Below are 23,548 nucleotides of genomic sequence, written 5' to 3'. Positions count from 1 at the left end.
TGAAGGAGCAGCATCAGCAGACTGTCTACTAATACTCAACTGGACCATCAAAATAAAGTGTTACCCATTTAAATTCAAACATAAAAAATTACAAACAACAAAATTTGGTAACACTTTAAAAATAATAGTCCAATAGTTAATGTTAATTAATGTATTCACTAATATGAATAAACAATTCGCAAAACATTTTTTACAGAATGTATTCATCTTTGTTAATGTTACTAAGTAACATAACGTTAGCCATGTTAACTCAAAGTGCATTGCCTAATGTTAACAAGCACAACATTGGATTTTAATAATGCATTAGTTAATGTTGAACTACGATCAATAAATCCTATACAAGATTATTCATACTTAACTAACGTTAGTAATAATGGACCCTTATTCTAAAGCGTTACACAACATTTCAACTAAACGTTATATTTTTTATGTTTATCTTGATTTGTCCTGTTTATTAAAATTCTATTTAATATTTCTCCCAAAAATTAATTTGAGTCTACCAGTTTTTGGACTGTGATATTAAGTTATTTTGTTAGATAAGTTCCAGTTTTGGCTTTGTTACTCACTGATCTAATGAATATGCACAAATATATAATTATAAAGCATCCTACAGAAAATATTGCTTTAAAAAAGAGATCTGTGATGAATGTATGCATTTATGCTGAGCGATGTACATAATATATATATATATATTATAATTAATAAATAGAAAAAAAATCACTTCAGCTTTTAAAATGGTTGCTTTAATAAACTTTGAACCAATTGAAAAGCTACTCTCTTTTAATTTTCTGATTCTCATTAACTCAAAGCCCTGACCTCTGATTGGAAATACATTTGTATACTCTCATTTATCCTTTATTACCCTTAATTAATGTTTTATTTTTAATTTATGGAGGATTTGTAAAGTTTTTTAATAAATGTGTGTCCATTTATAAAAAAAACATTAAAGAGTCGCTTATAATTAATTACTATAAAAGTATTCATATAAAACCTTTTTTATTTTATGCTTTAAACAACAAAATGGGTCATTTCTATTTCATTTTTTTTTTTTTTTAATTGTGATCAGCAGTTTACAGAAACAAAATTTGTATTCATGGTGGAATGTGCTTCCAAAACCCAAATGTTAACCATAATCTACACTAGCCTAACCATAATCCTAAGAAATACACCACTAAACAGATCCAGACTTACAGTAGAGGGTGTCGAACTCTTTTTACGTTCACTGGAGATAACCGGACTGGGTGGAACTTTGGTGGAGCTACTTGAACCTTTCCTCCCAGAATCCTCCACTCCATGCTTGTTTTCTCCCTGAGGCCTTTTCGAGTATGAGCCTGAAAACAGGGTCAAACAAAGTCAAACTTATGGGTGTATGTATGTACAGTATCTCTTCTCTGAGCACTTCAACCTAAAAATGAAAACATTTTATTTCTATCCAGTTACTATTCTTTCTTAATAAAACAAACAAAATAAAATACAAATAAATAAACAAATGTAACCCATAAAACCTTACAATGAACTCACCCTGATCTGTTGATCTTCTGGCAGGTTTCTGAGTCGAAGACACACTGCGCTGTACCTTATGAGGTGGAGAAGGGGCGTTGCTGTTAGTGAGGTCACTTCCTGGGCGTGACTTTAATGACAGGTTGACCCCCTCGTCAAGCTTTAAGTAGAGATTTTCAAAGATCAGATCTAGTCACCATTGTTTGTACTGATTAAAGTGTGAGTGTGTTCATGTATTTGGGTACCTCTGAATTCCTATAGTCGAGCAGCAGGTATGTGGCCATGACTTCATTGTACTTTTGCTTGACGAGAGAGTCCTCAATTTCTTCTTGAGAGAAGCCCATCTGAAGCATTATGTCTGAGTGGGTGAAACATACACCATGATATTGTATTATGTTAAACATTTCCCAATTTGACATGGTGTCATGTATTTAGGTTTTACTCTAACATCTAGACTATTTGAAATGTGCAAACACACACCTGTTCTCCTGGGGTCTTTGTAGTCTGGTTGAGGCTCAATGTAAGGTTTCAGGTCATCGTCTTCATAACCTACATTCATCCAGCGATCCTTCATGATCTGCTGCTGAGCCGATTGCAGACACAGACATGCAAAATCAGAGATTTCTTACAAATCAATGTTTTTACATAAGACTACACTGTAAAAAATGCTGTGTTGCACAAATTTCCTTCATGTTGTCACAACACAAATCGATAAGCGTTAACGTAATTGTTTTTACAAATTTAAGTAGATTGGACATATACAATTAAGTTGGGCCAAAAAACTCAAGAGTTGTGTTGTTTCAGCTTATTTTAAATAAAAAAGCATTTTTTCGAGTGTATAAATTCAGTATAAATATATTTCTTTACTAAAAAAAAAAGATCTGAATTAACATAAAGAACATTGTAGGCATCCACAAAAGCTCTCAGTGATTTTTTTTTTTGGAAATACACAAACATATTTGTAGAAACTGTGGCTAAAGAACTGCTGTCTAAAAATACTTATACAGCAAATCAAGAACAAAAAGTCACTGGGACTTTGGTCACATTTTGCATTTCTAAAAGAAAATTATTAAAAATAGAGTACATGTATGTACTGTTTTTTTTTTTTTTTTAATTCTTCATATTTTGTGCTGTCTTAACTAAGACTTGGTGTGAGCTACATTTGTTAAATCTGAGGACTTACTGTATTCTAGGTCACAGTCAGATATCTGATGTCTAAATATGTCTAATTAAAAAGAAAAGCAAATTTAATTTACAAGTGACTTTATATATAGAAAGCATTGTCTATTTTAATGTTTTAAACTTTTTAACTAAGTGGCTGTAAGGATAGTGGCTAGTAAGGGACAAATGTATAAAAAAATAAATAAATAAAATAAAAAAATAAATAAATAAACAAATAAATAAATAAATATTACAGATTATATTTCAAAAGATTCTTCTAAATACGCTTGACAATTGCCGGTTTTATTTTTTGGTATACAAACTATTGTTTCCATGGTGACTTTTGTAAATTGTGTTAAAAAGTATTTTATAAAGCAGTGGTACCCAAACCCTGGGCTGCGGACTGGTACCAGTCCGTAGATGATTAGGTACCATTCCGCACAAGAAATCATTAATTATTTCAGTTTTATTTATTATACGAGTCTAAATGATCTTTTTTTTTTTTTTTTTTACTTTTATTTTGAATAATGACCGTATTTTCTCGCTTACATCTTGGTCACTTGAGCACTAATATTTAACCCACAAGCAGCAAATGAGTAAGAAACAGGTGTCTTTGGAAAGTTTCTTTGCAAAGGGGAAAAGGCCCAGTAAAGGACCCACAAACGGCCAAGGATCCGCAACCCATTTGTCAACAAATCAGGTGAATCCAGTATTCACCTAAAAATCATCACAATAATGGCGGTCTTAAAGGCCGTTCACATATAGAATCTTTCCACGCGCAAGGTCTTTATTTCCAATGGAGGTGTGTGATTTGCGCAATTTGTGATGCGCAAAATTTCAACTTTTTAGAATACCGCAAGCGCACCGCGAGTCACGCAATAACTGACGAATAGCTTCATACTTTGTATAAAAGATACACATTTCAGTAGACTAATTATATCAGACAAGCAAAGAACACCCAAACACTGCAGTGCTTAAATTTTCTCTATAAATAAAACTTGTATCAGAGTTGCAGAATGTTTTGTCAGCTTGTCATCCTTTAAGAAAATGGTTGATGGTCGCCTAGCAATGTACATACACCCACCCCCATGCCCTCCCAAGCCATGGTAAAACTGTCAAGCACTAACTGATTCATGTTGATAAAAATGTTGGGGACTCCTGCTATCGGGTAAAAAATAAAATAGTGCGTAGGAAATAATCAATTTCTACATTCTTATGTACATAAAAAATGTTAAAGCTAAATTAGACTTTCACTGTTTTGAGGCCTGAAAACCTCTTTTCCTCTTTGACCTAAATATGTCGAAAGCAAGTGTACCTCTAAACTTCCCCTTTTGGTTGGATTGAGGATGAGAAACTTCTTCAGCAGGTTCTCACAGTCTGTGGACATATAGAAGGGAATCCGATACTTCCCTCTCAACACACGTTCTCGCAACTCCTGCGTAAGAGAAAGACACACTCCGTCAGAATCTTACACTAACAATAAAGGGGATAAATCAAATGATAGGGGCAGCAAAGTGTTTCATTCATCTAAAAATGAAAATGTACTCTCCATTCTAAAATGAAGGCTCCAAACCTTAATAAGTTACTTTTCCTGTTCCGTTGGAAACTGATAGCTACTAAATTCCATAGAAAAAAATGTATATTATGGAAGTCAATGGCTAACAGTTTCCATTCCAACATTCTTCAGAATATCTTTTTTGTATTAAACAGAAAAAAGAAACTCAAACAGGTTTGGAAAAAATAAAGAGTGAATAAATGATGATTTTCATTATTGGGTGAACTATTCCTTTAAGACATTTGGTATCCTTCACCTTCAGGTTCTGCCCGTCAAATGGCAGCGAGCCACTGACCAGTGTGTAGAGAATGACACCCAGACTCCACACATCCACCTCTGGCCCGTCATACTTCTTGCCCTGGAAGAGCTCAGGGGCTGCATACGGTGGGCTACCGCAAAACGTGTCCAATTTATTGCCCACCGTAAACTCATTACTGAAGCCAAAGTCAGCGATCTTTATGTTCATGTCAGCATCCAATAAAAGATTTTCAGCCTAAGGGGGAAAAGAGGACAAAATGAAGACATGCGCTGCCAAAAAAAGAGATTGCATCTGACATGAAAAGCAGCTACAGGTTCATATTTCAGTCAGCAACAGCTAGAAATGTTGTTTCTCTTCCTTCAATGTGTTTGTCCAAATCTTCCTAACTAGTTCACTCATGCTATTATGCGTGTGTGTAGACACTTGCCCTCTGTGCTGCCACTCAACATCTACACACTAACTTTAGCCGCACAGGGAGGCCGTGTTTCCTAGCAACAGAAGCGGGTGCTAACTGGGCTCGTTTTGCTGAGTTAAATATTACTCTGCCAATAAAGCCAAACTTTTACAACACGCAAACACACAGCAACAAAGAAAGGGATGAATAAGGCATGGGGGCAACATACATGCCTCGTTAAGCTGCAATTATATTGTCCTTCTACTTTAAACTCTTCAATTTAGCTTTGTTGTTCTTAATATAGCTAATTTGTATGTTCACTCAGTGGCTGATTGAAATATGATTTTTATAGTCTTTGACCAATCACACTAATGAAAGATGTTGTGTGAACAAACCTCACACTTCACATAACACAACAAAAGGTCTTCTTAATGTGAAGAGAAGTGAAAGAAGAAACTTTGACCTTCTGACCTTACTCTTCACGTATGCACAACCATTGGAATCTTTTTGGCTCATTCACTTCCATTGATTTTTAGACATTAAAAACAGCTTGTTATGCTGTTTCATGTTACAAACTGATATTTTCTTATCATATTATTCTTCTTTTTATGTATAGTCGTGAACATACTTGTTTGTAGAGCACATAGTTTTCTGCAGTTTATTATTCCTGGTCATTTCTCCCATAAGCAACTCAATCTGAAGTTCTAAAACAATTGCTGAATCGCACTTCCACATTGCAGAATAAGGTCAATAAGTTAAACTTTTGTGACCTTCAAGAAAGCAGAATTGTGTTCAAGAATCTGTCTGAGTTGATTGTGATGTACACTTTCATTAAGAGAAAGAGGTCTATAAGATTTCCTAAAGGGTTTCTTCATCTCTCTGAGGTGGGACACTCGTATTGACTCCATTGTCAATAAAGCTGAACATAGGCTGTAACTTCCTTCATCAGCTGAGGAAGTCCAACATTCCAAAGGCGCTGCTGAAATAGTTCTACACATCCATCACTGAATCAGTCCTCTGCACTTCACTGTCTGGTTTAGCTTAGCTACCAAATCTGACCTCTGAACTGGGGACTACGTCAAATAGTTTGGACTGATGAGCGAATCACTGATACAACCCTCCCTACTCTCCAAGAACTGTACTTATCCAGAGCGAGCAGAAGAACTACCAAAATCACTCTGGACCCCTCACACCCAGCACACTACCTCTTTGAACTTCTATCTTCTGGTCGATGCTACAGGGCACTGTGCACATGAACACTTTCTGATAGTAAATTTGAAACAAACATCACTACCTGCTTTATTAGGGTATATGCAGGAATTCTTATTTCAATACCCTTTTAAAGACCTTCTCAGGGTACTTTAAGACCTCATCGCCACCTCAAGTTCTAATCAGTATCAAACCTTTAACTTAATAAACATAATTGATTTTTAACCGTTGTAAATAAATCAATGGAGCACAATCATGCAACAGAACTCAGATAAGCTCAGAAGAATAAATTACGCGTAAATTACGTCGTTTTCAGCGACAGGCTTCAGCAACTGTTTAAACTTGTCTCACTCCAACCAGGTTTACGCAAAACTAACATTTTCCCATTTTGCCGCCTGTTTCGCTCTACGGTTTCGCTACATGTGCAAAGCGTCACATCACCTTCCCAAGTTTGTTGCAAATTACTTGACATCACCTGGACTGAGGAGCTTGGCCCAGATGCGCCCCAGCCTGATTCAATCACGTGAATCAAGGAAAATAAATATATTTATGCTTTTTTGAAGTCAAACACTTTGGACAATGCTTGAACAAAATTTAAGACCTTGCAAAATGTGATTAAGATTTTTTTAATATCTTTTAACTGCCTTAATTTTCTCAAAATTGATTTGTCAACTTTTAATACTTTTTAAGACCCCGTGGATACCCTGTTTATACACATATACACTTATTTATTTAACAACATACTTTACATGGCAATTTGTATATTTGCATTAACTCCTTACTTCTATTTTTAAAAATAAATTTATTACCTGTTTTTTCTCCTGTCTCTGTAAATCTGTTGCACTGTAGAAGCTCTGTCACGAAAACTAATTCCTTTTATGTGTGAACATACCTGGCAATGAAGCTCTTTCTGATTCTGATTCTGATAAAGTTTCTTGAAATACAAACCTAGGTTGAATTTCAGAAGAATTCAGAAAAGAAACTATGAAAACATTACATCGAAAATGAGCTGCTTAACATTTTTGATGAATCTGTGATACACTTTAAGGAACAGGTGTGAAATCCAGTTCCTGGAGGGCCGCAGCTTTGCACAGTTTAGTTCCAACCCTGCTTAAACACACTTACCTGTAGGTTTCAAACAAGCCTGAAGGACTTAATTAGTCTGATCAGGTGTGTTTAATTAGAGTTAAACTGCAGCCCTCCAGGAACTGGACACATGTGCTATAAGGAATTTAAATTTCATCGAAAAATAAAATTCATAAAACTGATAAACGGCATTTATCTGAAATAAATAAAATGGATGGATCTCAATTGTTTAATTTGACACTTCCTTGCTAAACAAATGTATAATTTTATTGCAAATAAACAATCATAATAATCAATAATAAGACAGATAACAAAATCTTGCAGTCTACCAAACTTTTGACCAGTGGTGCATCTACGTTACTGCATATACCGCAACAATTGAGGACAAAACAGTTCCAATTACTTTCATTTGCTTTGCTGGGGCAAGTGCCAATGAACACAACACAACAATCAACACGCCTTTAACTTAAAAGAAATAGGATATTGATCCTGCAATCCAACCTGAACAGCCAGAAAGCTTTGTAGCCACAACAGAGGTGTGGTTTAAGGCAACACACACTCTGATGCAACTACAAGGCTTGAATAAGTGCTTTATTATTTATGGTGCTCATATTGAATCAATATGTCAAACGCTGCCTTGTTCTATTGTAATCAATACATCTCCAGTACTGCGATGCCATTATTTAGTATACATCTCAATGTGAGTGTGTGAGTGTGACTGTGTGTGGGAGAGTAAATTAAATGGGTCGATAAAGAGCGTTAAGAAATGGAGCAAACACAGAGTCAGTCGGAGACTATACATCATTTCTGGGAGTGAAGTGCAAGAGAACGACATCAAGGACAACAGGAATCGTTTTTTTATTAAGGCAATATTAGGATTAAGGTGTTTAGATGGGTTGTTTTTAGAATATTCCCCTCATGTTCCTGTTTTACATGTTATAGTACATAGACCGATTAGTAACATACATCAATATATCCCCACGCTATGCCATCTGACACTCCATGCTGAATTTCACATGTCAATACTGTAGTTTTTCTTGGTTATAGTACCAAACACAGCTTTGGTACTTTGATTTTTTCAATTTATGAAAACTTTGCAACTTGTACAAACACAACAGACTATGGTGGATAATAATGCTTCCAAACTGTTGATCACTTCTGTGTTCATTTATCCTGTCGCATAACAAAAGGCACAAGTGTGTGCGTACACACCAATGTACAAAAAGCAAGGCATAATACGCCTCAGGCTTGTTTTTCTTAGGTTGACGTGCCACATTAAAACTGGCTGACCCATGAGATTGGCTCTTTTATTCATTTGCCTTGAGCTGCTGAAGTTACAGTAAAACACAACTTGGTGTCACTCAACAACAAAAGGGTCTAGCCGAGCACACAGGAACTACAGATCAAATAGGATTCAATGGCGAATTTCAATTTGCGTACATTTTTCCTTGGCTTGTACCTTTTTCAAACAATCTTTTGACCAGGGGTTTGTGTGCTGTTGTGGAGGAGCTTAAAGGGTCACAAAATGTTGACAATCACAAAAATGTCCCATTTTGCTAAATCAGGACACATATATTTAGCTAAAAATTGATAGTTTTTGTGTTGTTTAGAGCAAAACCGTTCTTTTGGTTTAAAAATAAATTTTGAAGCTGAGTCACGGCCATGAGATCATTGTGGAAGTTTCAGAGTGGATATTGGCAGTCTTAAGCTTGAAATCTGTGCTTTTAAATGAACCAACTATACTAAAAAACTAAAAACTTTTGGTTTTGTAATCTGTATGCAACAAACGTGAGGTACAGTCCGTCCTGTCAAATGCACATCACATGACATCAATTACTCAAACGCCCACAAACTTGTAAACAAAGAGTCGCTGTCATTTCTGGAGGAGATTCGCCATCAAGACCAAGTTGTGAAGTACTTCTGAAGAGCAGCGCGATCAGACATTCATTATCCAGAGGATGATAATATGTAGAACGGCCATAAATGAGGTTGGTGTTGTGATCTCGTTCCTTACGAGTGCGCATGTGCATTAGCTTGGGCAACCTGAAAATATGCCAACTTTGTTTGATTCGGATGTTTAGAAACGAAACTTATGAGATTCTATTGGTGATTATAAATATGTAATGTAATCGTAAGCTTGGAAAACAGTTTTGGAGAATTTAAAGTTTTCCAATTCAGACAGAATGCCCGAGCATACTAGCCGCTGAGTGAAATGACTTGCCTTAAAGGGACTTTGCTATAACACAGTTGTTACAGTCATATGTATATGCCTGTTTGTTTTTGCTTGTGTGTGTGCGCTCTCTTTCTCTCCCTCTCTCGCTCGCTCGCTTGCTCCCTCCTTCTCTCTCTGTCAGTTCTCAGGTTCGCCCATTCCGGCATCCCATTCGTCCGTGAAGACGTCAATCTCAACTACACCTTGTGACGTCATCACCTTCACAACCAATCAGCACAGGAGCTCAAAGTTTAAAAGGGATGCGAGCGGGGAAGCTCGTTCTGCTTTTGCTCTGTCTTGCTTGCGGTCTTTGCTTGCTTTTGTGTGTGTTTTTGGCTTGTTGTTATGTGCTGTGATGTTGACGTGAACTTAGTTTTGATTTTGGTCCTGTTCTTGTGTTGATCGCTGTTACCGTCTTGGATGTGTATATGTGGCAATCCCCTGACGTCTGTCTTCAGCCTTTCCCTTGGATTCGAGGAGTTTAGATGTCACGTGACATACATATTGCATCACGCAGATAACTCCACTGTCTAAACACACTAGTTTAGAAGTGAGCGCCACCCGCTGTAAGTTTTCTCCGTATATTTGGTTAGAAGAGTAGATTAGTAATAACGTGAAAACGCTGAAGATGTTTTGTTTGTTTATTGTGTATTAGACAGTTTAGAGGGTAATTATTAGTTAGAATTGGGGTTTTTGTTATATTTCTTTCATTTATTTGGCGCTACTTAACTCTCGTTTCCCTCACCATCTTTAATCTATATTGATGGATTTATTTTATGTTGTGAGATCTTGTAAATAATACTTTATTGCTTTTTGACTTCCTTTCACTATTGTAAATAAATTCACTTCTTTTTGCAGTATTTTGGTTGTCGTGTTGATATTTTGCCACCAACTGACCACAAAATATTATCACCTTAAATGTTACCTTTTAAACCCTAGATACCAAAACTTAAAAGTCATAACAACAGTGTTTTATGGTTATGTTATAGACAAATGTATGACTACAAGAAAAGAGAATTAGGAGTAGGATGGGATGTCATTCCTACTGGTAAAAGTGTGTTTCCTGACAAATACAAAAGTGAATGCAAGCTGTCTAATTGAACTATTAAACAAATACCAATGCAACTTCTGATATAGAATAGATATATAATATACAATCCTTGATCGTTAAAACAAGGCTATGTATGACAAATTCTTACAACTGGAGATATATTTAGTGATGACCATGTCTGTGGATGTCACCGTTCAAATTTAAAGCACACCTTTTTGCTTATAATGCCTTATTTCTCATCAACATAAATTAAAATAACGATGTGTAACAGCTCAGCAGAATCCCACAAAATAAACCATTTGACCAATATGAGGAAAGTCTATTCGCACAAGACTTTGCCGCAAAAAGCAACATTGTAACCATTTTAATACCCGTTTCAGAACAAACCAATCGAACTACAGGTGTGAAAACACCCTAAAATATCAATATTTCTTTGTTTACACTTAGAGTAGCCTGTTTACACGGCTGATTCGTAATCAGAGTATTGGCTTAAATGTGATAATATCAGAATGCTGTTGTCCATGCAAATGTTCTGAATGACTGACTACAAGGTTCAAGGCTCACTGTGATGATGGTTTAGACCAATAAGCAACTTCAGTTATGAAGGGAACAGTTCATCCAGAAAGACACTTCCTTTCATCTGAACATGGACAGGATCTGAGGTCAGCAGTTTCAGAGTTCAGAGCTCAGGATAGCATGTGTGTGTGTGTGTGTTTGTTTGAACAGAGGACTCATTCCTTCACCTGGACATCTGTAATGGACATTGATGACAGACACAGAAGGGCTACTAAAGACCATCTGAAAGGTGACTGTATAGCTGAATAGAGCCTCACAAACACACACACAGAAACAAATTCTCACCTTGAGATCTCGGTGTACAATACACTTCTGATGGCAATACTGCACAGCTGAGACAATCTGGAGAGATAAAGAGAGAAGGTGTGGTGAGTAATCAGAGGAGTAGGTGAAGTAATTTCGGCAGCTCATGGGAGTTGTGCCTCTTTAATTGAGCTGTTCTATCAGTAATTAAGCCATCATACACACACATGTTCACTCAGCAGAGTTAGAGACACACTCCTAATTGCAAAGAACAACTGAACACCACCTGTCACACACAAATACTGTTCCAAATTGTATATGCTTAAAAAAGTTTAGCATTTAATACATTACAAAAATATCTAAAATATAAAATTGACATGTCTCAGTTTTTCAGGTTCATGTGATCCTTCTTTTGAATTTTATATTTAGAATGTATTTAACTTGAGTTATGTTAAAAACCAAAGTAATTTATATATACATATACACTCACCAGCCACTTTATTAGGTACACCTGTCCAACTGCTCCTTAACGCAAATTTCTAAACCAATCAAATGGCAGCAACTCAATGCATTTAGGCATGTAGACATGGTCATGACGATCTGCTGCAGTTCAAACCGAGCATCAGAATGGAGAAGAAAGGTGATTTAAATGACTATGAATGTGGCATGGTTGTTGGTGTCATTTTTGTTGTTGAGTATTTCAGAAACTGCTGGTCTGCTGGGATTTTCATGCACAACCATCTCTAGGGTTTATAGAGAATGTCAAAAAAAAAGAGAAAATATCCTGTGAGCGCAGTTCTGTGGTCAAAAAATGCCTTGTTGCTGTCAGAGATCAGAGGAAAATGGCCAGACTGGATCGAGCTGATAGTAGGCAATAGTATCTCAAATAATTAATAGTATCTCAAATATGCAGAAGAGCATCTCTGAACGCACAACACGTCCAACCTTTATATTTTCTTTGCACACTTTAGGCCCATTACAACATATTAAGCATCTTTTCAACGCCACAGCCTACCTGAGTACTGTTGCTGACCATATCCATCTCTTCATGACCACAGTGTATCTATCTGTTACACTTCTGATGGCTACTTTTTTAGCTGGATGATGCACGATGTCATAAAGCACAAATCATCCCACACTGGTTTCTTGAACATGACAGTGAGTTCGCTGTACTTAAATGGCCAGTCACTAGACTCAATCCAATAAAGCACCTTTGGGATGTGGTGAAATGGGAGATTCACATCATGGATGCTATCATGTCAATATGGGCCAAAATCTCCAGTATTTTCAGTATCTTGTTGAACCTATGCCACGAAGGATTGAGGTAGTTCTGAAAGCAAAAGGGGGTCCAACCTGGTACTAGTAAGGTGTACCTAATAAAGTGGCCGGGGAGTGTATATGTGTGTATGTATACAAATAATAAAGAACAAATAAATGTACAAGAATGTAAATAAAAGAGTCACAAAGTCAAAGTCTTTGAAATTGATTAAAGAAACATGATGCTGTTTGTATCAACAGGTTTATGTACATTTACATGAATACTTTGAGTTGAACTTTTGCACTATAATGTTACTCTGATGAAATAATCTATAATATGTTATATTGTATGACCTGCAATATGTTATATTAATGCAAAGTAGACACATTTTCATCAGCGGCCCCAGACTTGGACCTCATCGTATGTACATGTGAGCTTTGGCACTGAAGTATGACTCACGTAACACGCACTCACACTGACCTGTCTAAATTTGGCACGCGCTTCCTTTTCTTTCATCCTCCCGTGAGCAACAAGGTAATCAAAAACCTCGCCTGAAAAAAAGGAGAAATATTGCAACAGAGTAGAAAATGACGGTGGAAGGTAAGAGGTAAGTGGTACAGGAGGAGGAGAAGAACAGAAAGAGGCAAAGTAGAAAGGAAGTTGAGAGAATGTCATGATTTGAAATGCAGCGTCCTGGGTTTTATTTCTTGACATGATTGACAGCTGACAGCAGTTCTAGGCTTTCAGCCCACTCACCTCCACTGGCATACTCCATGACTAAATACAGCGTCTTGTCTGTCTCGATCACCTCAAATAACTTCACTGGTGGGGAAAGAGAAAGATGATCACAAATCAACACATAGAGGCTGACCACGCCAAATCTGATTTATGAGGTTAACAACCTCAAGGTATTTAAATGCATTTCCTCAAAAACAGAAAAATAGTTTTTAAAGCTGTTATCACCTCGAAAAGTGGCAAAACTAAGGTTGTTGCAGGCATTTAATGTCATTATGTTAAACCCATCTATTCACAAGTCCACTTTACAGTCTCAAAATCAATAAAACATTTAGGCTTCAAGATTTATAAATCAATTAATTTGTTAATTAGAGATTTATCTTCATCAACAAAATGTCAAAGGATAATGGATAATAACATTTTGTTAGAGAAAAAATGTAATTTTGGCAATAATCCAAAAGGCTATGGAAAAATCCTGCTGGGTTATTGTTCAGGATTTAAAGGAACCAGTGTAAAGCTAACTTGCTGGGCAACAAAAATACCATGATTAGCAATAGCCGAGTCTATAAAGCTGCTTTTCCATTATCCAATCTCTTAAACTGTTTTCTTTTCTAAAGTAAACATAAAATCAAACTAACCATTTTGATTTTATTAGCTCACATTGCTAGCTTTGTGGTGAACACATCCTTTAAAAAGGTGTTTGCCCCTGTAATCTTTAATTAAAATCCAAAAGTGCTCTTAGTGTTTGTTTTCAGGTAAAGTCTCAGATTATGTCTGTCTGATTATTGGGAGCAGTTAACACTTAACCCCACCCCTCCAACTGTCAGTTTTGACAACGAACAGAAATGGTGAGGAGGTGGTGTTTGTGAGGTTTTAATAACTCTCCTGAAACACTTTTGCGAATGAAATGCTTACTTTACAACATCCAATCAGCTCGCAGTAGAAAAAAAAAACAAGCCACGCCCACTGTTTTCTCATTTAATATTAGCATACATAGAACATTCCATTAAGTGCCAATCCGGTCCAGTTTCATATACAAAAGGTGTTATTTTCCATGGAAAATGGTCAAAGCTCTTCGGAATATAATGCTAATGTGTCGTTTTCTTGGTAACACATATGTAGATCAAACAATGACATGAAAGATGATATTTTTGTTTTTGTCTGATATTCACCTTGTTAAATAACAGAAAAAAGAATCCACCATTTAGCCAGCTCTGGAGAAACTGACAGACAGGCAACACAGTGTTGAGGTCATGTGCAAATGCACTCTTCCAGCACGCTTGTCTAAGAAAATTGTGAGCAGATAACTATTTGTAATCCTACCATGCCATTCCAGGTTCATATGGAGGAAATACAACAGGAACCATACCTGACTATTCTTAGAACCCTTCAGCACAGCACAATAATGGAAAAACAGTTTAATAGTATTGTGTTGTGTGTCATTTTCACTATTTATGTCCATAATGTAAATCCTGAAAATTCTTGATAAGTCTGAACACAAAAACAGATAGAGATATCATGCAAGAATGATCCTAATCAGGAGATGAGATCATGAAGCAAGCACCCTGAGAGCCATTTGCCTTCACATTGACTCTTTGCACACCTGTCTACACTTTTCGCTTCACAAAAACTATCTATATACTTTATATGATTTAATGTAAATGTTCTCAATTTCACAGTAGTCACTTTCAGCAGTGACAGAAAACTTGCGTTCATCCAATGTGGTACTAAAATAATGTGTTTCCCTCAGACCAGATCCAAATGTCGCAGTGAAAAAACATTCAGTGAAACCTTTATGATCTTATATTTTAAATTGTTATGATTTTAACATTTAAAGTAAACATGAAATCAAAATTAACCATGTGATTTTGTTAGCTCACATTGCTAGTTTTGTGGTGATCAATTCATCTGTGCATGTCATTAAGAAAAAATTGTTTGCCTCGGTTGTAAAAACTGACAGTTGAAGGGGCATAGTTAAATATGTTAACCACGGCCCTCCAACTGTCAGTTTTTACAGCGCTATGATAACAAACAGAAAGGGTGTTTGTTAGGTTGTAACAACCATTGACGGTAATAACTTCCCGATCTTTCTGAATGAAATGCCTACTTTACTCCAGCCAATCAGCTCACAGTAGAAAAAACAAGCCTTGCCCACTGTATTCTCATTTAATATTGCAATATTCAAAATCCTAAAAAAAAAAACAGCCGCATCTTCCAGTTCATGTGGATTTTAAGGCAATGTAGCACAAGGATCTTTTGGATTGTGTAACTAAAAACCCTCGCACAGTCTCATGTTCATGCCAGTCTCCGTATCCAGACTTGCTCCTGTGTCTCTCTGCAGTCAACATCATTCTATTTTCCACAACTGACAAATTGTATGAACGTAACAAAGCAAACAAGACTTTTTGTTTTGCTGAAACAGCAAAAGGCCAACTAAAGGTATTAGTTAACAGATGTGTAACTAAGACCAGGCTGGCGAGTTTATAGTCAGCATGAGGCACAGTGCAATACTGGTCCCTAACAAATACATTTAAAAATATTATGATCAGAACAATCAGATATCTAAATCAGTGTGTAATCAATATTTGTTATTAGTTCCAATTTAGAAACACAGTTTTACAGTTTTATACATCACTGAAACTCTAGAATTAGAGCTAGAATTAAATTGCAACACAATTCCAACAAACTAAGTGAATTTGACAGATGCACAAACAAAACACTTACACGCATTGAACGCACGCTGCTGGGTTTCATTATTGGCCCGAAGGGAGTTCCTTGCACAAACTGTGAATCAGTACTTTGAATCGACTGTCTTGGTTGAGTTTTTAGTTTAGTTTGTATTCTGAACACTTCATTTTGGTATCTTTCTAAAGAATAATGAAAAACTTGACCTTGCTTAAAGGGATAGTTGACCCCAAAAATAAAATATGACCACATAATTGAGGATTTAAAACAGAATAGGGATGCAACGAGTTGAGGAATTATGAGGATTACTATGCATTCATTAATTTTAAAACACAACTAGTTTAGTAAATCACATGAAAACTCCTTATATTTTGAAGTGTTATTTAATGCTGCTCAGTAACCGAATAATAAAGCACAAAATAATATTAAAAGTAAACAACCGTCTATTTTTCTTTGGACTTAAATATTACTGAAAAAGTTTTTGCCATTTAAACATAAGTAATAATTTTACACTTAAAATAAATGGCAAAACAATAAATAAATAAATAAATAAATAAATAGAATAAGAATAAATAAAACAAATGTATTTATCTTTTGTAAATCTAAGCAACATTGTAAAAAAAAGTCCTGCACTCTTTTGTTGAATCAAATGACCTTCTAGTCATCTCAGTAAGCATCAATCCAACTGACAATTTTTTTAAGTTAAACTTTGTATAACTTTGCATAATTTTAGTTGAAACTTGAAAAACTTTTAAAAATCTTATTAAAATAAGTTAAATCAATAGAAAAATATTTGTTGCCTTGACTTTTTGTCATTACATTTTTTACAGTGTACATATTAACTAAATATTTTCCTTTTAAAGAGAACACATGTAGTCAAAGGCTGCTGAACCTCTGTCTGATAGACACTTTTGATCAACTAGATTACAAAATTGTTTAGTAATTTAAATTTAGTTTTTTTTTTTCTCTTTAGAGTAGAAATGTATATATTTCATACAAAGTATGAAGCTGATCAGTTTAGTTCTTGTCATGTGACTCGCGGTGCGCTTATGAACTGCAGAGTTTTGGTGCATGTATGTTCTTTCTGTCTCTCTCTCTCTTTACCTGCCCTGTCATTTTACAGGTACCGCCTACTTCGGAGCACTATTGGCTGACTGGACTGCCCATCCTAATCAACTTCTTCTTTGCCAATCACGCTCGTTGCAGAGCCCTTTAAATCCAAAGCGGCAACGGGAAGAGATGAGCTATTGTTGTTGTTTGGCGTGTTGTCTGTTTGGTGGTGTCCGTGTGTGTTTGTAGCTATTACTAATGTTGACTTTGAGTGAGATTAACTAATGTTGACTGAGTGAGATTAACTAATGTTGACTTTGAGTGAGATCTGTTTAGGTTATCCATTGTTAGAGTTCTGATGTGTTTTTTTACATCTTTAGCTCACTAATGCTCCATTTCAAACCTTCTGTGACTTGCAGACGAGGGAGATCTGGAACAAAATAGTAAGTCACGTGACATACATACTTTGCATGCAGGAATATTGATGTATAGTCACACTAGTTAGCGAAGTGCGCTAATTTTTGTTTCTATTTTTTAGTTAGAGTATGTTCAGGGTGCTTTTGCACTGAAGTCTTTTCTTTTTGATATTGTTACTTTCTTACTTAGAGGATTGGGAAGGAGATTAAGGGAATATTTTTGTTATATTTATTTCTTTGATTTGCTAGCGCAAACTTCAGTTCCCTCTGCCGTTTGCCTTGGTTCTTTTCAACTTTATCTTATATTTTTTATAAATATTGTAAATACTGTGGGAGCTATAAATCTTTTGTGGTGCTAATTTGTTGTTTTGTGTTTTCTCTTGCCATCTTAAATTATCACTTTTTTTTTGTTCATCTCTATGTCACTCCTTTTAATTCCTTAGACATATTTCCATCAAGGATCATAACAGCCCACAAGATCCCACTTTTAAATAGCATTAGAATGAGTTTCAATAAACAAAAATTAAACCCCCAAAGAAAAAAAATGGAATATTCCAAATCTAAATGAGCAGAGAGATGCATTAATAAAGTAGAATTATATAAATGAGCATTGTTTTTGGAGTCCTTTTGCGAAGCTCAGAGCTATTCTATTCATTGCAGTCTATTCAACGAAAACAGGCCACTACTGTTTGACATTAATGCAATAAATAAAATACATAATCCCTACTTTGTGTGTGTCGTCATGGAAAGATTAAGGAGTGTTTGAGATCAATCGGCTGTGATTGTGTGATCTGATCCCAGCACAGCCGCGCTCGGACACTGAACAGAGAAAGCAAAGGATCTGAACCAGGACTGAAACCTCAGCGCTGCGTCCTCAAAGAAGCAAAGTCTCTCCTTTCATTTTTCAGCTCTGTGCTTTGATATTTATGAGCTCAAGCTGAGTGCTAATGAGCTAGCATATCCGTTAAGACAGCACAGGCAAACACACACACATAAACACAGAATCCAATATATCAACATTATCTGACTCAAGTGAACATTTCAGCGAGTGCATATCAGCACTTATTAAACAACACATTCATTTAGCATCCATTTCAAAGCTTCAGGATGTTGATATCGACAACTATGGCTCATCCCTTTAACTTCCTGCTCTACCAAAGATTGACCATGTTTTGACTGTTTTTAATAATGGTTTACACACACAGCATTGTTGGTTTACAAGAACACAAACATAATCCTGTTGCACTACTACACTTTATTTTGGTTTTATTGTAAAAAACTAAACAATAAAATGAGTAAAATGAGAATCTGAAATATTTTATGGCAGACTTAAAAAAATTAAGATGATTTAGTATTCAAAAATGTTTTATTTTGATTATGCTTTTAAAATAAAGTTACAGATTTTTTATAGTATATGTATTAATTCCAGTCCCTTTACCATAAACCGTTTGGTAGAGGTTGATAATATAGAAATTATGGGATGTATTGAAAAAAATGCATTGAGTGTGTTAACTAGCGACATGAGGAGCTAAGAAATGTAGTCCAAAAAAAATGTTGGTGGTGGGGCAGTTAAAGTGTTATTTAAAGTCCGTGTGAACTGGACGTTCTATTCCAACTGAAAGGTAATATTGAGTAATTGTTGGGTATTTCTTTTTTACATCTTTCCCTTATAGCAGTGGTCCCCAGTCTTTTTATCAATGCAGAACTTGACAATTTTACAGCGGCCTGGGGGGTGGGTGTATGTAGATTGCTAGGCGACCATCAACTGTTGACAAAACATTGCTGCAACTCTAAAACAATTTTTATTAATGGAGAAAATTAAAAAGCACAGCAGTGTTTGGGTGTTCTGTGTTTGTCTGATATAATTAGTTTACCGAAATGTGTATACTCCATGCAAAGTATGAAGCTGATCGGTGAGTTCTTGTCACAAAATGTTTTCAACCCTCAATATGCGCGCGTCGCTCACAACATGTGTACGCAAACTGCACGCCTCCATTGGAAACAATGAACTTGTGTGCGGAATAGACGTGATACGTGAATGGCCCCTAAGGGCCCCGTCATTTGCGATCTTCAGTAATATATCTTCTTGCTCAGACATGCTGGATTCACCTGATTAGTTAACAAACAGGTTACGGATCCATTCCTTGGCAGTTCATGGGTTCTTCACTGGGCCTTTTCACCTTTCACCACAAGAAACTTTCCAAAAACATCTGTTTCTTACTCATTTTGTTAGCTTGGTTAAATTTTAGTGCTGAAGTGACTGAGATATAATTGAGAGAATACGGTAATTTTTGTATTTTTTTTATAGGCATAGGACCGCAAGGCGGAATCGAACCCGGGTCGCTGCGAGCACCAGAGTGCATGCGTCGACGCATTAACCACTACACCACTGGCGCCGACAAATACGGTAATTTTTTGACATAAAATATTTTTCAAAATAAAAGATCATTCAGACTCATTAAAGAAAAAAACTAAATAATTAATGGCTTCTTGTATGACCCGGTACCAATTGATTTATGGACTGGTACCGGTCCACAGCCCGTGGGTTGGGGACCACTGCCTTATAGCAAACTAACGATAAAAGTGGGTATTATTATGAGGTCACTATGGAAGTCCTCAGGTTGACCTACTCCAAAGGCGGAAGCAAATGGTCAGATTTGCATTGAAGATTACCAAAAGAAACTTTTTTTTTTTTTCAGTGGATTAACTTGGACGGATTAATTTTTCACCTTCACCATCACAATGTGAGCTAGCAAAACAAACATTGTAGATTTTGATTTCACACAAACTTTTCAACAATTCACATCAAAAATAAATCTAATAATTGTGGTGTGGCCTATTCAATGGCTTTTTTCTAGATCACTCACCAATGTTTGGATGATTCAGAAGCTTCATGATTCTCACTTCTCGGAAGACCTGATAAAATAAAGAGATGAGAAAAATGAGTTAGAAACTTATGAAAATGGTCTATGACCTGTTAAATTGATAACCAGTTAGGGGTCGATCACATTTTTTGCATTGAGGTGCCCTTTTTGAATGATTTACTGACGGCCTGCTGAACCTCGCATTTTTGCTGTTGTGAAAAAGTCAACTCTGAGCGAAAAATAAATAAATAAATAAATAAATGTTAAAAATAATATTAATAAAATTAAAAAGTCGCAAAAACACAAAATCAGTGACTTTTAAAGAAGTCTTGTCAACAAAAAAGGCAGTGTGGTGCAGCTTGCGCTTTTGGAACGTAAAGTGCAATCACTGTGATCGGCCGCTTACATGGCATTAAGGACTCAGGTTAAAGGTCCAGTGAAACTAAAATAACGTTTTTTAGATGTTAGTATACTGACAGTCTTAAGAATATATGTGTTACATAACAATGACAAAATTTGCATTTAGAAGATATAAAACCAATATAAACATGTAATGCTTGTAGTTTGTCACTTCCGCCTAAATGGATCAATGGCTTTTTTTCATGTTACCTCAAACTTCAGTTTCTTATCAAATCTTGACTAATCAAATGCTCTCTAGTATCTGACATGCCCCGCCCCCTTCTAGGCACTATTCATTTGCTTTTCATTTGGTGAACTTGATCTTAATTATTGCCAAAGGCAGACTGTAATAAAAACTAAACTATATCGGCTGTTTTTTGTTTTTTTTTACAGAAGAGGGGCTACTTGATGTCCCACCCTCTCTGTGTTTTAGCTGAGATCACGTTAAACAATAAATACAAAAAATGCACGTCAAAGCACTTCAAAGGACCTTTAAGGTCATTTGCTGGTTTCTCAACCTACATTTACATGACAGCTATGGCAAAAATGTGTTTAAAAAACTTCTCCTTTGTAACCTGTTTGTAGAATTTTGCATTTTGCAAGTCCCAAAAATGTACTAATCAAATGTACCAGGGAAAACACATAAAAGGTTTCCAGTTTTCAGCTGAAAACACTGTTGTGTAAACAGCCCCTAAGTCTGGTCAGGTTGCTTTTATATGGTTTTAGAGGCAACACATACAGTAAGTCCTAGATGCATTATTTTGAATAAATCAGTTTGTTTCAAGAGTTCAAGTACAAACACAAACACTGAAAAGTTGATCAATAGTAAAAACTGAAGTGTAATTAGAATGAAAAGTGAAACTGACCATGTTTTTTTGTTAAAGCTGCTTGAATTGCAGAGCTTGTGCAAACATCCACATAGCGATTATCAGATGCTTAACTGCAGCCTTTAACCACCGCAATTTTAGTTGTGTGTTTATTTTGCTAGTGAGAGGAACATGCAGCATGTATTTACATATTCAAAAAAAAATGCCACTAGCAGCAGTGTCAAGGCAGTGTCAGTATTCACAAACAGTTCACCATTTCATGGGTATTTTCAATTTTTTATAATACACACACACAAAAAGACTGCTGTGAGCTGTTTCAGGATCTTTAGTCAAACTGGCAGACCAAATAAGAGCAACAAAATAAAAATGACGTTGGAGTTAGCTTTTTATAGCAGGTTTTACTAATACATTATGTCATAACGAACATTGGAAAATCCACATATACACAAGATTTCACAACTGTTTGTTCCAATTCTAATTTACACAGCTATGTTTTATTTTAGTTTAAACACAGGCTATAGTGATCCACCAATGAAAACTGAGTCTACTTAGATGTTATAATCACCAAGGCTGAATTTAATAATAAAAACATTTTACATTTTACCACAGTTTAAATTGTCTAATATATTTTAATGTATTTCATTTTATTTTCACAGTCCTTAAGGGTGCCGTGAGGTTCTTTGAAATGTCCAAGTTTTGATTTCATGTTTGACGTAATCTTAACGAAAAAATGAAGAGAGAGTGGGACAGACTAGCTCCTCCCCTTTTACAAAAACAACCAGTAGTAAAGCCAGGCGAATTGGCCTAAAATCAAAATCTCGATTAATTAAACATCTTAAATCAATTACGATTAATAAACGATTATTTTATTTATTTATATTGTTTTTGCCCTCATAGTTTACTGACAAGTTTTGTAGAGTAAATATCCTCACTTATTACCAGTGAGAGATTTTTGAATGAAGGGTGTATTACTTGATTTAAAGTAATTGAAGGAAACACTGTCACACTATATTTTGATGGTCCGTTTGTTGAATTTAAGTTACATTGCATCTATATGCCAACTAATTATCATTAGATTATAAGTAGACTATTAGGTTGAGGTTAGTGTTAGTGTAAATTGACATGTACTTGCAAAGTTTCTTATAGTCAGTTAAATGCCTGTTGAAGGAGCAGCATCAGCAGATATTAAGCAGACAGTCTACTAATACTCAAATGGACCATCAAAATAAAGTGTTCCCGGAAACACACACTATCTACTAACATTGATAAATTTTTGAACATCAACGTTGAACAACTAAAATTAATTCGCGCCATCCATGCTCGTCACCGCTATCAAACCGAACAAACATCAAAAACTCTGTCGTTATAACGTATAATACAATTTTTTTTTTGATGTGCACGAGTATGTGGCAACACAGAGGCTATGCCATACAATAAGCATCTGCTCAACACAGAAGTATAAATCAGTTGTAAGAGAGTGGGGTCACAAGACTCATGCGTTAGGGAATGTGACTGAAAAAATTGGCCTGGAAAAATTAAATTGATTTTTGATTATGAATGTCGATTTTGATTACTTTACGGTTAATCGGTAAGCCCTAGCTAATAGCGTTTATTTGTTATCACAGCTCTGCCAGTAAGAATGGTTGACCTCAAGTGCATCAAATGAAAAGCAAATAAGAATTGTCTTGAAGGGGGCGGGGCATGTCAGATACTAGAAAGCATTTGATTGGTCAAGATTTGATGAGAAACTGACGTTTGAGTTGACATGGAAAAAATCGTTGATTCATTTAGGCGGAAGTGAAAAACTGCAAGCTTTGGATGTTTATATTAGTTTTATATCTTCCAAATGTGAATTTTGTCACTGTTTTGGAGCAAACTACCTAATATATATCCTTAAAACCAACAGACTATAACTAACATTTAAAATGGTTTATTTTCATTTCAAGACACCTTTAAGAAATCATTTTAATCTTTTGTATCAGAAGTGATACGTGATAAAAAGTGATAAAAATGCATATCTTAAATAATCCTACTGACCACTAACTTCGATGTATTAATATTTTCCGGC

General features: G+C 35.6%; 1 protein-coding gene across 24 annotated transcripts in view; it reads right to left on the bottom strand.

Annotated features, from left to right (window-relative positions):
- Positions 1-23,548, bottom strand: part of mark2b (MAP/microtubule affinity-regulating kinase 2b) — an 88,284-nt gene that overhangs the window by 28,448 nt on the left and 36,288 nt on the right. For 12 of the 24 annotated variants that reach the window (XM_009303144.4, XM_017357016.3, XM_009303148.4 and 9 more), the window contains exons 4-13: positions 20,258-20,306; positions 13,261-13,326; positions 12,985-13,055; positions 11,289-11,345; positions 4,473-4,709; positions 3,977-4,096; positions 1,981-2,083; positions 1,746-1,858; positions 1,522-1,660; positions 1,192-1,331 (exon numbers count right to left, since the gene is read on the bottom strand). In XM_009303144.4, coding sequence (XP_009301419.1) covers positions 1,192-1,331; positions 1,522-1,660; positions 1,746-1,858; positions 1,981-2,083; positions 3,977-4,096; positions 4,473-4,709; positions 11,289-11,345; positions 12,985-13,055; positions 13,261-13,326; positions 20,258-20,306 — 1,095 coding nt within the window. The remainder of the gene's footprint in view (positions 1-1,191; positions 1,332-1,521; positions 1,661-1,745; positions 1,859-1,980; positions 2,084-3,976; positions 4,097-4,472; positions 4,710-11,288; positions 11,346-12,984; positions 13,056-13,260; positions 13,327-20,257; positions 20,307-23,548) is intronic. The other 12 variants (XM_009303145.4, XM_073908414.1, XM_073908415.1 and 9 more) reach the window with 1 other exon arrangement.

The sequence above is a fragment of the Danio rerio genome, chromosome 7, assembly GCF_049306965.1.
Source record: "Danio rerio strain Tuebingen ecotype United States chromosome 7, GRCz12tu, whole genome shotgun sequence".
NCBI lineage: Eukaryota > Metazoa > Chordata > Actinopteri > Cypriniformes > Danionidae > Danio > Danio rerio.
Note: the sequence above shows the minus strand (reverse complement) of the source record. Positions and strands in the feature narration are given on the sequence as shown.